Source organism: Oryzias latipes, chromosome 7, assembly GCF_053564925.1.
Source record: "Oryzias latipes strain Hd-rR chromosome 7, Olatipes_Hd-rR_3.1".
Classification (NCBI taxonomy): Eukaryota; Metazoa; Chordata; class Actinopteri; order Beloniformes; family Adrianichthyidae; genus Oryzias; species Oryzias latipes.
The window spans coordinates 3543760-3557013 of NC_136243.1; the positions used below are offsets into that span (position 1 = coordinate 3543760).

Genomic DNA, 13254 nt, shown 5'->3' on the forward strand with positions numbered 1-13254 from the left:
TTCAACAAGAACACTAAAGACGGAGTGTGTAGAGAGTTACACACAAACATCATGACTGCTGAATCCTCTTTGAATCGGTAACCATCGGGAAAAGAATTGAACTGGTCGATCTCACCTTGTAGTATCATGTAAACCAACAGCAGCCTTAGAATCAAGTTTGGGGTTCTGCAGACTTTGTGTCACTTTTGTGTTGGAGCTGCGTGTGAGCTTTAGTGATTTAAAAAAAGCAGACATCTAGATCTGTCTCTGTTAAAAAAGCTCAACAAGCTGCGCTTTGTTACAGAGCACAAAGGTCCAGGTGAGAGCCTGCGACCCATTTCCTGTCCCGCTCTTTTCACACGCACGCACAAACACACACACGCGCACACACACAGCTTCAGTGTGTCCTGAAACACACAGCAGACCAGTACTGCTGCATAAACAGGGAGCAGGTAACAAACACACACCGTCAAGCACACACACACAGACACAAACACACAACATTGTCTGTCAGGAGTGGGTCTGCTGAAGAACTCTGGACAGAATCTGTCAAACATTTGCTCCTCTGACTCCAGACAGCTTAGAAACACCACGTTTCTGCTTCCCGGCTGCTCTCACTGAGCCAACGACCACAACTACAACACTAGCAAGCAGCCAAACGCACTGTGCAGCGCTTTAATGTCAAAAGTTAGGAAGACGCTTAAGTGCAAACTGAAAACGTGAAGATCAAAACGTGAACATCACTACGCCGGAGGTGGAGTGTTGTGGATTCAAACCTGAAGATGGCGCTGTGGTCGATGGAGAGTAGAAGAATATATCAACCATCACCATGGGAGAGCTGAGACCAGCTTCAAAAAGTCTCGTGCTCTCACATCTTCTACAGTTGATCAAATTCAAATTAATTTTATTTCTAAAGCACCTTTCATGTAAAAAAAAAAAAACAGCTCAAGGTGCTGCACATAAAAACAAACAAGAATGCAAAAACGCAGATCCCCACTCATGCAATGCAATAGTTAAATAAGCCCCTCATAATAAAATACTCAAAAACTAACACGAGTAAAAGAGAAATGACTAAGAAAAAGACAAAAACGAGTCTAAAAAAATTAGCCTCAAGCGAGGCAGACATCATATTTTACAACAGCAAACGGTGAAATTCCGTTTCTGTTTCAGTGAACAGCATGCTGTGGAATCTGGAAGTGTTTCAGTGCTCTTTAAAGACAACACTTCAGATCCTCCAGAATCATCACTTCAACAGCAGGTTCAAGTCCAAGCTCCTCATGAAGCCGACATCTGAAGAGCAACACTGACCCCTGCTGGGGACCAGAAGAACTGCAGGAAGAGAACGTCTCAAAGGGCTGCCAGGCTTTGAAAACAACACCTGCTTTTTCTGTTGGAAGATTTGAAATATTACATTCTCATGGTATTTTATCAGGTCATGTTGTGAGGTACCACTGAATAACTGACTTTGTTAAACACTAAGGAGGTAATGAATCATTTAAATGACAATTTCATTCATATCAAAATATGTGGTTAGTGATCTGATTCATAGCTGAATTTGGTTTATTCTAACTATCCGATTTGATCTGATTCTCTGACCTAAAGTGGATCCAGATCATCTTTATCCCAAACTTTCAGCAGTGAGACTCAGACAGAAATTCGAGATTCTTGGATTTCTTCCAGATAGAGTGGAAATGAAATGTGTCCAGACAAACAAGTAAACTAGAATGAATGTCAAATCCATTCACATGTTAGTTTCCTAAAGTTCACCACTGTTGTTTTTCCACATCCAAAGAATCCAAAGGGAACATTCTTAGAACATTCTAGACACTGGATGGTCACATGACTTTATTCAGTCTTTCCACACATTGGACTGGAATGATGGACTGATCCGTGTTAATGACATCCGGTGTGTTGTCTGCTGTGATGCAATCAAGGCTCTTGCGGGGGGGGGGGCCTTCCCGGTGCGTAGAGCCGACCAAAAAAACAAGCGTCTTCCAAGCTTTCCGGTCTTGTGCCAGAAGCTCAGTATCCTTCATAGCAACCCCATAAGGTTTAACATCCCCTGCAATAACATCTGTCCACCGAGTACAGGGTTTGCCTCGAGGTCGTTTCCAGCCCACAGCCCTTGGGTTAAACTCCAAGATGGCCCGCGTCGGATGGTAAGAGGGAAAACGGAGAACATGGCCGAACCATCTGATGCGGCGTTGCGCGGCAAGGCAAGAGGCTTGGGGCTGGCAGGTTTGAGCTCTTAAGGCTTTGTTAGAGACACGTTGGGGCCACTTGATGTTCTCAATGGTCCTGAGAGCCCGGCTGTCGAAGCCATCTATTCTTGCGGCTAAGCTCTTATTTAAGGGCTATGTCTCAGAACCATAAAGCAGAATGGGAAGTACAGCTAGGTTGTAGATCCGGAGCTTTGTCTTGCGCGAGATGTTTTGATGACGCCACAGTGTTTTTTTGAGAGACTGCAGCGCTGATGCTGCCAGTGCCCTTCTGTGGGTGATCTCTGCTGTGCACTTGGTCCTTTAATGTTATAGTAAAGGTAAACCTACCGTACCTCAATCCAAATGGTATTTTCCAATATTACTTATAATCGATTCATTTATTTTGAAACCATTTTTAATGGTTTAGGTAGATTTGATTTGATTCCATTAACAACTCGGCTCAGACAGATCGAGCTGGTTGGATTGTGGAATATAAATGGATTCATTGATTAAGTCAATGAATCGTTATACCCCCACTAAAAACAGAAAACCCAGTCTGATACTGTTGAACTGGGAGGAGCATTTTGAAGGACCGGACTGTTAGACTGGAACCCGACCCGGGTCTGGGTTTGACACTCACCCACAGCTCTGAAGAGACACGCTCCATCTTCCTTCATCTTCTTGATGACAAATCCTTTCTTCTCCGTCAGAGCTTTTTCAAACCAGTGCTCCTGCTGAACACACAGACACACACAGAGACACACACATAAGGTAAGGTCAGGTGTTTGCATTAGTTGTTTTAACTGCAGCTGCCTTGCAGAGACCAGACAGCAGACAAAGACCCAGGAAACCAGCATCGTTGAGCTTTAATTAGCAAAGTGAATTCCAGGAATGCTGTTTTCCCGTGTAAACTTGAGCGCTGCAGGGTTCACCATCTATCCTAAAGGTTTCCTGATTTTCATTTCCCCAAAGTTTTTCCTGCGGATGTTAGTGAGCTAGCTCTTTTCCACTGAGTACTCTGAAGCAGCCTCGCGTGGATGACATTTCGTCTCCTGGTAGCTGCAGAGCCGCGGCCTGCAGCACTGAGGTGGACACAGGTGTCAACATCAGGCAGTCAGACAGCAGCTCTTCAGGTGACAAACAGAGGAAGTTAAGTCCCGTCTCTGATTCAAGAAGGCTGCTGGGAGAAGATCCCTTCAGAGACATAAAGATTCCAGTCACCCTCTTTGAGAGAGAAAAACAGCGTTTGTGTTCGACTTCGAGCTTCATCAAACATTTCCCATCATCCATCTGTTTACAGGCTCTACTGCTAGCTTACAGCCCCTCACAACCCCCAGCTAACATTAGCGGTGCAACAAAAACGGCAGCAATATCAGAGATATCCAGACGTACAGTTCAGATCGGGGGTGTCAAACATGCGGCCCCCAGATGTTTTAATCTGCTCCACTCATGAAAAGTAAATTTTATACGGATGTTTTAAAAAAAAAAAGCACATTTCTAGTCAATTCATGTGGTGACTTATGTTTTTTTAAAGAAATAGCCAAAATGTGCAATTCCATCACTAGGGGGAGCAAAGGAAAAGCAGAACAGGTAAAACAGCTCATCTCTGCACGTGCTAAAAGCCAAACCTAACAGCTCTGACTCTGGGAAAGATGCAGTTTGGTTCTCCTTAGATTCTCACTGCTGTTATGATGCTATGAGATGAGAGATGAGGTCTACGTGCTCAAAGAATAAAACATTCAGCACCACTATGAGACTCACCATAAAGAAAAGTTTCACCATTTGGAGTTAAGGAAAGAGAAGATTTACCAACTATTAGCTGGACTGATAAACAACAACCGTCTGCATTTACTGCAGCGTGACGTCAGTGATGGCGCAGTGACAGACACCTGATTGCAGACAAGTTGGAGCAAACATCCAAACCATTTTCAGATGGTGAACTTATGAAAAAATGACAAAGGCTGCAGAAGTCTTTTGCACCAAAAAGCAGTCGACCTTAACCAACATGAGTCTGTCAAGGATTACGATCAGATCCAACATCTCTGCAGAGACTTGGGCGCCAAATGAAGAAATCCAGTCCTTTAATGCATTTTCTGTCACTATTGATGAAAGCACCAACATCACAGATATGTACTGCTGTGCATATTTATTAAAGGTGTTGCAGAGACCATCACAGCAGAGTTTCTGGAGTTGATGGACACAACAACAGCTGATGACATAGTCAGCTCTCTAGGTACTGCACTGGATGATGTGGGAGTGAACTGGTCACTGATGTCAGTCTGGTCACTGTCCCATCAAAAATCAGGAAGAAGGCAGGTGATGCCACAAAATTCCGGCAGCAACCAGGAAAAGATTCTTGGACATTTCGTTGTGTTTTGTACGGTGGCCCAGAAGGGTCACAACACAACACAATAACTTACTACACAACACATTAAGGTGTTGTGTGGTAAGTTAATGTGTTGCGAGTTAATGTGTTGTGTGGTAAGTTAATGTGTTGTGTGGTAAGTTAATGTGTTGTGACCCTTCTGGGCCACCGTACTTTTGCACCCTTGAATGACAGTAAGTGCACAGGATCTGAATCCTGATATTTATGGTCTGGTGAAGTTTCAGGAGAGAAAGGAGGTTAACTCCAAATTCTTATGTTCACAAATGTTTGCAAGTTTAATTGAGTTCAATTGATTTGCACATTTACATTTTAGGAAGGGTGTTTAATTTTTTCGTAGCCCCTCTCGAGTTTATTGTCAGGATTGCTTCAGTGTCAGATGTAAAATATTCAGTCTGTATAAAATTGAATAAAGAATTTCTTTTAAGTGAAATGCATTTTATTTTACATGCATTGGCCTCTGTGAATGAATGTGTCATAATAGTTTCTTAGGCTGCCATGTCGGTTGAGGCATTTTTCAACTGAGTAAAAAAAAAAAAACTAAGCTGTTATTTTGCTTTATGTTACGGTCCGGCCCACTTGAGATCAGACGGATTAAATGTGGCCCCTGAACCAAAATGAGTTTGACACCCCCAGTTTAGATCCAGACGAGGAAAACAAAGACGTTCATGGATGCATCAGAATGGAGCGGAGCAGGGAGCTGATGACCCACAGACTGTCGTCTGGATTTAACACATACGGGCTCAATCTGAATCTTCTTCATAAATCTCCATCATGAGAAAAATGCCACAAGAACAAGTTAAAAACACAGGAAACACCATTTTTACTGGAGTGAGTCTCTAAACAGGACTTTACGAGACTCCAGAGTTAAATAAGCGACACCCTAAATGCTTCTCCACCGCCACTGCACCCTGTGTGCAGATCACCGCTGAAGGTTGTCTGCTCAGGTAAACACAGACGCTGCAGGAGCCCGACTTCATGAGCTAAGGAAGGTTTGGGAGAATACAACCACCAGGCCAGCACATGGGGAGGGGGTCATGCACTGCACAGCTTCATACACAAAGATGCCTTCATAATGTCAGCATGTCATTTGTTTACAGCCATTAGCATCTTCACAAATCTGGAGACTGATGTCAGGAGACAGTCTGGGTCTCTGTGACCCACAGAGGCACCATCGACCCGAGTATCTGCGGTTCAAGCAGGACTCATCGCTGCAGCTCCAGTCCAGAAAAATACTCATTCGTCAAATTTCCATTTAAACCACATATACAGTATTCATGCAGCATCTCAGAGTCAAAGACAAATGAAAAACACTCGCGTTATCAGAAAGGAAGATCAGAGGAGGCTGCAGAAGACACTGCAGCTTAAAACAAGTAAAAACAGTAAACACAGAAAAATAAAACTGCCGTTAAAATCTGGTACAGCAAATCCGTCTACCAGCCAGCTGCCCGAACGCCGGCATGACAGGCAGAAGAGCTTCACGGCGGGCCGGAGCCTGTAGGAGCTATGACCGGTATGGGAGGCAGCAAGCTTGGGCATCCTAAATCTTATGATGTTTTTCTTATATTCATTGAGACAATAATAATTTGATCATTCTTGTTTTTATTTTTCCCGTCTTGAACGAATGTGGGTCACAGAGACACGGCGGTAGGAAGGATGGAGGGCATATGTGAATGAACCCAGACATGGAGACGTGATTACCGATACTTTTGTAGAGCTTTTTAAAATAAATAAATCTGATCCCTAAACGTCCTCCATGTCTTCCATCCAATGTAATGAGACACACACAGACAGAACTGTAAAAAGTATCTGCTGTAAATCCAAGTATCACTAACATCCATGTTTATGAATGACTTATGACGTGAATAATTATTTCGTTCACACAAATTAATTATTGCGTGGGAACGGAATATTATTTTGTGGGAACGAGATATGTATTATTTTACCAATGTCAGGTCACGGGCTCCGTACAAAAGGGCTAAATGATGACATGTAGACAGGCGATGGTGACGAGGACATTAACTAAACGCATCGTGTCTGTGACTCGGACCCTTTTGGCTTTCTGCTTTGATTTGCAGCTCATCTTATAGTTTTCATGAATAGATGCAGTTAGAGCCCAGCCTGTTCGGAGTGCTTTGCTTTTGTAGATGAAAAATTTAAACCAAAACACTGATGGGGGAAAATTGGAACGAAAAAACACCAATGATTTTTTTAAATATACAAAAAAATTGGAACGAATACCACTTCTTTGTTTTCATTTTTATTACATTTTTTTAATGCAATACGCTTCCATAAAAATGAGTTTAAAGCCACAGGCCCACATCCGGTTTTTGCTCTGACCCTGCTGTGAGCATACCTGAACCAGAGCATCTGAGGCTCTGGGGGGTTCATAAGAGAAAAGCAATTCTTGTCAACAGGAAGGCCCAAGACCATCCAAACATTTCTAAACCAATGAAAGGACCTTCAAACAGATCCAGGAGCCGATTGGGAGTCAGCGCAGACACTTCACAGCCAGCGCTGGTCCTGTCCAAATGACAAGTCGTAGTTTGGTTTAATTGAGACTAGAAAACAATCAACCCTGTATGTAATAAATGTATACCATAATGTCTCTGCACTGACCCTGGAGACAACAGAGATTTGTTGTTTATGTGAGCTTCAAGCTAAGATCTGCATCAGCATCACCCTGAACCTCCTGATTTTGTCTCTTAGAGACCCACTCCAATGAAAATGGTGGTTTTGCTGTTTTAACATGTTCTTCTAACATTTTTCTCATGATAAAGGACACATATGAAATACTGTATTTCTAAGCATTTATTCAATTGTGAATCAGGAGGGGTGGTGCAGTGGTTAGCGCCCTCGCCTCAACCACTACACCAGGTCCTGGCTCAAATCTTAGCTGGGACCTTTGTGTGCTTTTGTGGCTTTTCTGGCTTCCTCCCACAGTCCAAAAACATGCTTCATGGGTTAACTGGTTACTCCCTAAATGTGCACGTGGGTGTGTGTGGGAGTGTGCCCTGCGACAGATGAGCAACCAGCTGAAAGGGATATAGCAGCCTAAGGCGATGGATGGACCGGGATCAGACAAAAAGGTCCATTTATATCTGCATATATATATAACTGCACTGCTCGCCATTTTTGTTGCACTGGTAGTGTTAGCCTGGGGGTTGAGGGGCTGTAAGTTAGCTGGAGAGCCCGTAAACAGATGGATGATGGGAAGTGGGAGCGTGGCTGTTCCGCACCAACGGTTCCCACCTGCAACTCGGGGGTGATTTTCTAATCAACTGCTGTCGTATGTCCTAGAAAACAACACGGGTTATTTGATTTTGGCAACCAAAAAAAGGTCAAATCACAGTTAAAAGACCACTGGGAACACTTTGAAAGTAGATCTATAGATCAGTGATGAAAGTCAGGCAAGGAAAAAATCCCTGAACTTTTCTTTGAGCGATATGGCGGGCACAGAGCGAAATTTTGGAAAAATACGTGGTCTTAGATGCATTCTGGTGCATTCTGGCAACTAGTTATTCACTTCTTTATCAAGAAACTAAGACTAATTGGAGCATCATGATTTGTCATTCAAACCCCTAGTTTGACTCTCCATTAAGGACTTGCTGGTCCTAAAAAAGAATTTGGAAAATTGCTCAAAGTAACACAATCCTACAATCTACGCTTTTCCTTAAAGCTGCAAAACATACAATTGCTAAAATATAGTAACATCAAAGCCCCAAATGGCAAAAATAACACCAGTAACTATTATATTCTATGAAAATACCTCAGTTATTTATACATTATTTCTGCTTTAGAAATGACTGATGTACAACATCCACTTGCACTGTTTTCTCAAACTATAACTACATCAAAATATGGGATCTGCTTTAAACTATAATTCTATAACATAATACATCAATTCTTTAACACCAATACTAAGTAATCTGGGAAATATCAAAACAAACATACAAACTAAACATTGTAAACATTATTTTTTAAGGGAGTGCGGGTCCAAACCATCAAATACTTATAATTAATGTTAACTATACTGAACTAAATCATGGTAATTAGGAAATACAAATAAATTAGATAAAGAAATGTATTCAAAATAAAAACTGAAACTCAAAACTAAAATTGAAATTATTTCAAAATGTGGTTTTGAGATTATTTTACACAAAAAAGTATTTGACCTACACTACCTTAAAAATCTTTTTTTTCCAGCCAAGACCACTTCAATTTGTTTTTTATCGTCTTCTCACAACTGAGGTCGTGACCACGCTCAATAATGACGATGCCTGCCATTATTTTAACAGAAATTTGATCGCAAACTCTTCAGATGTGTTTGTGAAAATTTAGCGTGGGTCCGCCAGTTTTGGTCTCTAGGGAAGCGAGTCACGCTGACCACGTGGTGCAGACAGAGCCAATCAGACCCGTCGACGCATCCGAAAGCAACTAAAACGTCCCGTCATTGGTCAATTAGGCCGGGAAGACGAAAGATGGCCACGACCATAGAGGAAGCGATCTGCGGAGAAATATAGAAAATAAAGCTAAAATTAGCTGATTTCAGACCATTTTCTAATCCGGAAAGCGATTTGTCCGTAGAGATCAGGTCTTTATTTCCCGGAAAGTACGTTCGGTTTGCTCAAAAACCCGGATTTCCGGGAATTCCCGGAAGACTTTCATCACTGATAGATGAAGGGTTTGTTTTTTTAACGTGATAGTTTTAACTTTAATTTAATTTAAATTTCATTTTGAGTATAAAAAATAGAACTGTAATAACATAGCCACATTTGTTTCATCTTTTTATATTTTTCTTGCATACTTTCTGCACTTTTTTGTTTTGTCCTGATAGTTTCTGAGATTGTGGTTGATGTTTATACTTTAGTTGGTAATCTGTTCAGCTGCTGTTAAAGGGAAGACTCAATTGGAGCAGCAGGCTGACACTTAAGAGTTATTGTTTTAATAAATGACTTTTTTTTAGAGAAACTAGGATGTCTTGAGATGTTTTTTCCATAGTCAAAAGGAGGAGAGGCTGCCATAAGAGTGGTTAGCACAGGGAACACTGAAAATAGATCTAAAGATGATGGGAGAGGGATTTTAACGTTATACGGCCACTGAGCTGCTTGGTTCTGATCCTCTGAGCCTCAGGACCAACACTTAAAACTTCCGTTCGGTGCTGGTTGAGATTCAGGAAGTTCCCTGCCATCCATCAGTGGGTTCCACTAGATCAGGAGACCCAGCAGCATAATGCTGCCTGTGGTCTGATGGCAGCATATAGAGATGGAGGTGAGACCCAGGTCAGAGCCCTGAGGCGCCCCACATATCAACCTGTGCCTTTGGGGTGAATAAAGACATTAAGGTTTTTATCCTTTATCCCAACAAACGTATCCATTTATGAGTTGAGGAGCAAGTTTGAATCAAGAGCACAGCTGTGTGGCAGCTGCTCTCAGAAACATCTGCCAATCAAACACCTGGTTAATGATCCCCTTCCAACCGCAGGTTGATGGAGGTGGAACGCGTTGCTATGGTAACTTGATGCCCCTGTAAAGTGTTGATACTTTAGCCTGAACAATGTGATATTTGCACGGTGGTGATGTGAACAACCCTGTTCCCTTCTAACACAATAAACGCTTTTCCAGACCTGAGCGCTTCCAGAATTCCCGCTGGAGCCGCGTTAGCATCCCGTTAGCATCGCTGCTAGCTCCTACCTGCTCCACGGTGGCCGGGTCCAGGGACTGCAGCCGCGCCGCGTTCTCATACTCGTCCTCGCTGTTGTTTCCAGCTCCGTCCTCTGTGTCCTGGCTAGACCCAACGCTTCCTGGTCCGGTCACCCCGGGCTGGCCTCCCCCAGCCAGAGCCGCTACCACTCCGCCGGAGCAGGTGCCTGCCTGCCGCCGCCGCTTGCTGAGCCCAGGCCCGGAGCAGCAGCTCCCCATTCCTCCACCGCAACCGACGACGCCAGCTGACACGACGAGCTCACCACGGGAGCCGGCCACCATTCCGCCGCTGCCGTCCCGGCCATCGCCCGGCCCTACAGGAGAAACAGAACCGACGGGCGGCGGAGAGGCCTGCTGCGGCCGGGAGCTCGCTTCGATGCTCCGCCTGTCGTCCCTAGAGGACTGCGGAGCGCCCTGGTATGACCACGGCGGAGGTGAAGCCCTGGGTCGGGCGCCGGTTCGCCCCGCGTGCGAGTGCGGATGTTGATGAGGGTCGGAGCCGCTTCGCCGGTCGCTGTCATCGGCGTGGTCCGGGACGCCAACCCCGGAGCTGGGCTTCTTCTTCGGTAGAATTGTCATGGTGGAGTGAGCGTGAAGGCAGCAGGGAGGGGGTCAGAGCTGCGAGTCCTCCCGTTTTCAGTTCAAAGTGTCGGCCTGCTCGCCCTCTGAACCGGCCGTTAGGCTGCAGTCTGTCAGCTAAGAGCCTTAGCGAACCGAAACGAGCCAAAGAAGCGGCCGCTGGGCTTTATTCGACGGCGAGTTCAACAAAAACAAATCGTGTCTCTTCCCGTTCTCCAAAACATCAACACAGCCTGACGGCGCCGCGACGTCACTTCCTGGTTGCGAGGGCACTTTCGACGTCACGTGGTCATAAAACCCCGTTTACACGGAGAGAACAAATTCATCTAGATATTATCTTTCACATCAAAACATAAATTCTCATTAGTATCAGATATGTACCCTCACTTAAACATTGTTGTCTCATAACCTTTTAATTTTACCTAAAATTGTAGGGTAATTTGTTCTTTTAATGGGTTGAAAGTTATAGTTTTCACTTTAATTTAGTAAAAAAAATAGAACTGTTATGTCATAGCTACATTTTTTTCATATTTTCTTGCATAGTTTCTGCACTTTTTTGTTTTTTCCAGATAGTTTCTGAGATTGTGGTTGATTTTTATACTTTTAGATAGAACTCCGTTCCCATCAGCTGCTGTTAAAGGGAATATTTAATTGGAGCAGCAGACCGACACTTATGAGTTATTGTTGTAATTATCACTTTTCTTAAGAGAAACTTGGATGTCTTGAGATGTTTTTTTCATAGTCAAAAGGGGGAGAGGCTGCCATGTGAGCGGTCAAGGGTCAGTGGGGGGGGGGGGGGGGGGGGTATGTCCCCTCCCAGTGTTCAGCAGAGATGATGTAAGATGAGTCAGTCCAAGTGTGTCTTGTTTCATGGCTGCTTCATTGAGGTGGACTACTGCAGCTGTCATCACACGTCTTTGTGGTGACTGTCTCTGAACATGGAGATCAGACAGATCATTCAGCTGAAGAAGAGATCTAGACTAGAAATAGGATTCTGGAGGCAGCCAGCTTGACTGTTAGAGGCAATGAATTGTGGAGAAGGACATTAAGCAAACATGAGAACACCACGTTTGCTGCACGGTGGCACAGCCCCCAGTGGTAAGTGCCCTCTGGGGGAACCAAAACACCAAAGGGGGACCTTTCTGTGTGGAGTTTGCATGTTCTCCCCGTGCATGCGTGGGTTTTCTCCGGGGACTCCGACTTCCTCCCACCGTCCTAAAACGTGCTTCATAGGTTCATTGGTCACTCTAAATTGTCCCTAGGTCTGAATGTGAGAGTGTGTGGGTGTGTGATTGTGGACACTCTACCCTGCAACAGACTGGCGACCTGTCCAGGGTGCCCCTTGCCTTCACCCACAATTAGCCGGGATACGCTCCAGCAGCCCCGTGACCCCGAAAGGGAATAAACAGAAAAAAAGGAAACATTGAGTCTTTGAATTGACTAAAATTAAGCCAGTTTATGCAACACAATTTATTCATATTTTCTCTGTTAACATAATTTAAACAAGTAAATACTATGTGATGAAATAAATTGTTAAATATGCTTGTTTGTATCATGTTACTGAAAGTGATTCAATCCAAAAAGAACATTTGATGTAATTAGTCTCCCTCAAAATGAAATCCATTCAAAACGCAAAGGAACTGGCCAAAATCCAGCAGAATAAGAGATATCTGTGGAACGGGAAGTTCGGCAGGCCTGAGTTGTGTCAGAATTCCCGCCATAACCCTCTAACTACTAAAAGACAACATAGTGCGGGACTATGTAATGCCCTGAATTTTAAAAGCAATTCGGACTCCACGCTCACAGCTTTTTTTTTTAAACGCCGGATATGAAGTCGTCGATTTCACAAAGTAAAATCTAATTCATATGAGCGTTTTGGGACGATTATTAATAAATCCACTGTCTTCTGAAGATAAAAACGTTGATGGTTTATTTAAAAAAACATTTAAATGCCTTTTTCTGGCAAAAATTGTTTAGGCAAAAAGCATTGTGGTCTATATTCGCCGATCTAGTGAGCATCGATGCACACTGGTTTTTCGCAGAGACTTCTGGGAAATTTCCAGGGCACTGGATTTTAGAATTATAGATTCATACAGCTCTAGAAAATGGTGAACGCGCTATTTAGTGCACTATACAGGGGTTAGGGCGGGAATCGGACATAGCCCTAGTCCTAGTGTCTCTTCAGTGGCCCTAAACAAGACCTAAAAAGTGAAAGGTAAGTTTACCTTTCATGTTAACTGAAATGAAAGGTAAACGTATTGGCGGTCAGGAGCTACACAGAGCCTGTGATGGGCGTGAATTTGGGGCCGCAGGGCACGCTCTCAGGAGTGTTTGCGCTCATCCTAACAGCCAGCCTGCTTCTGCAGACCGGGGTCAGTGTTCTCACATATCCCTTCATGCTGTTCGCAGA

General features: G+C 43.8%; 1 protein-coding gene across 2 annotated transcripts in view; it reads right to left on the reverse strand.

Moving 5' to 3' along the window:
- otud5a (OTU deubiquitinase 5a) overlaps window positions 1-11103 on the reverse strand; it is a 30241-nt gene extending 19138 nt beyond the window's left edge. The window contains exons 1-2 of one of the 2 annotated variants that reach the window (XM_023957059.2): window positions 10257-11103; window positions 2821-2911 (exon numbers count right to left, since the gene is read on the reverse strand). In XM_023957059.2, coding sequence (XP_023812827.1) covers window positions 2821-2911; window positions 10257-10844 — 679 coding nt within the window. In that variant the 5' untranslated portion in view covers window positions 10845-11103. Of the gene's footprint in view, window positions 1-2820; window positions 2915-10256 lie in introns of both variants that reach the window. The other variant, XM_023957058.2, reaches the window with a different exon arrangement.
- Window positions 11104-13254: the final 2151 nt, after the last annotated feature.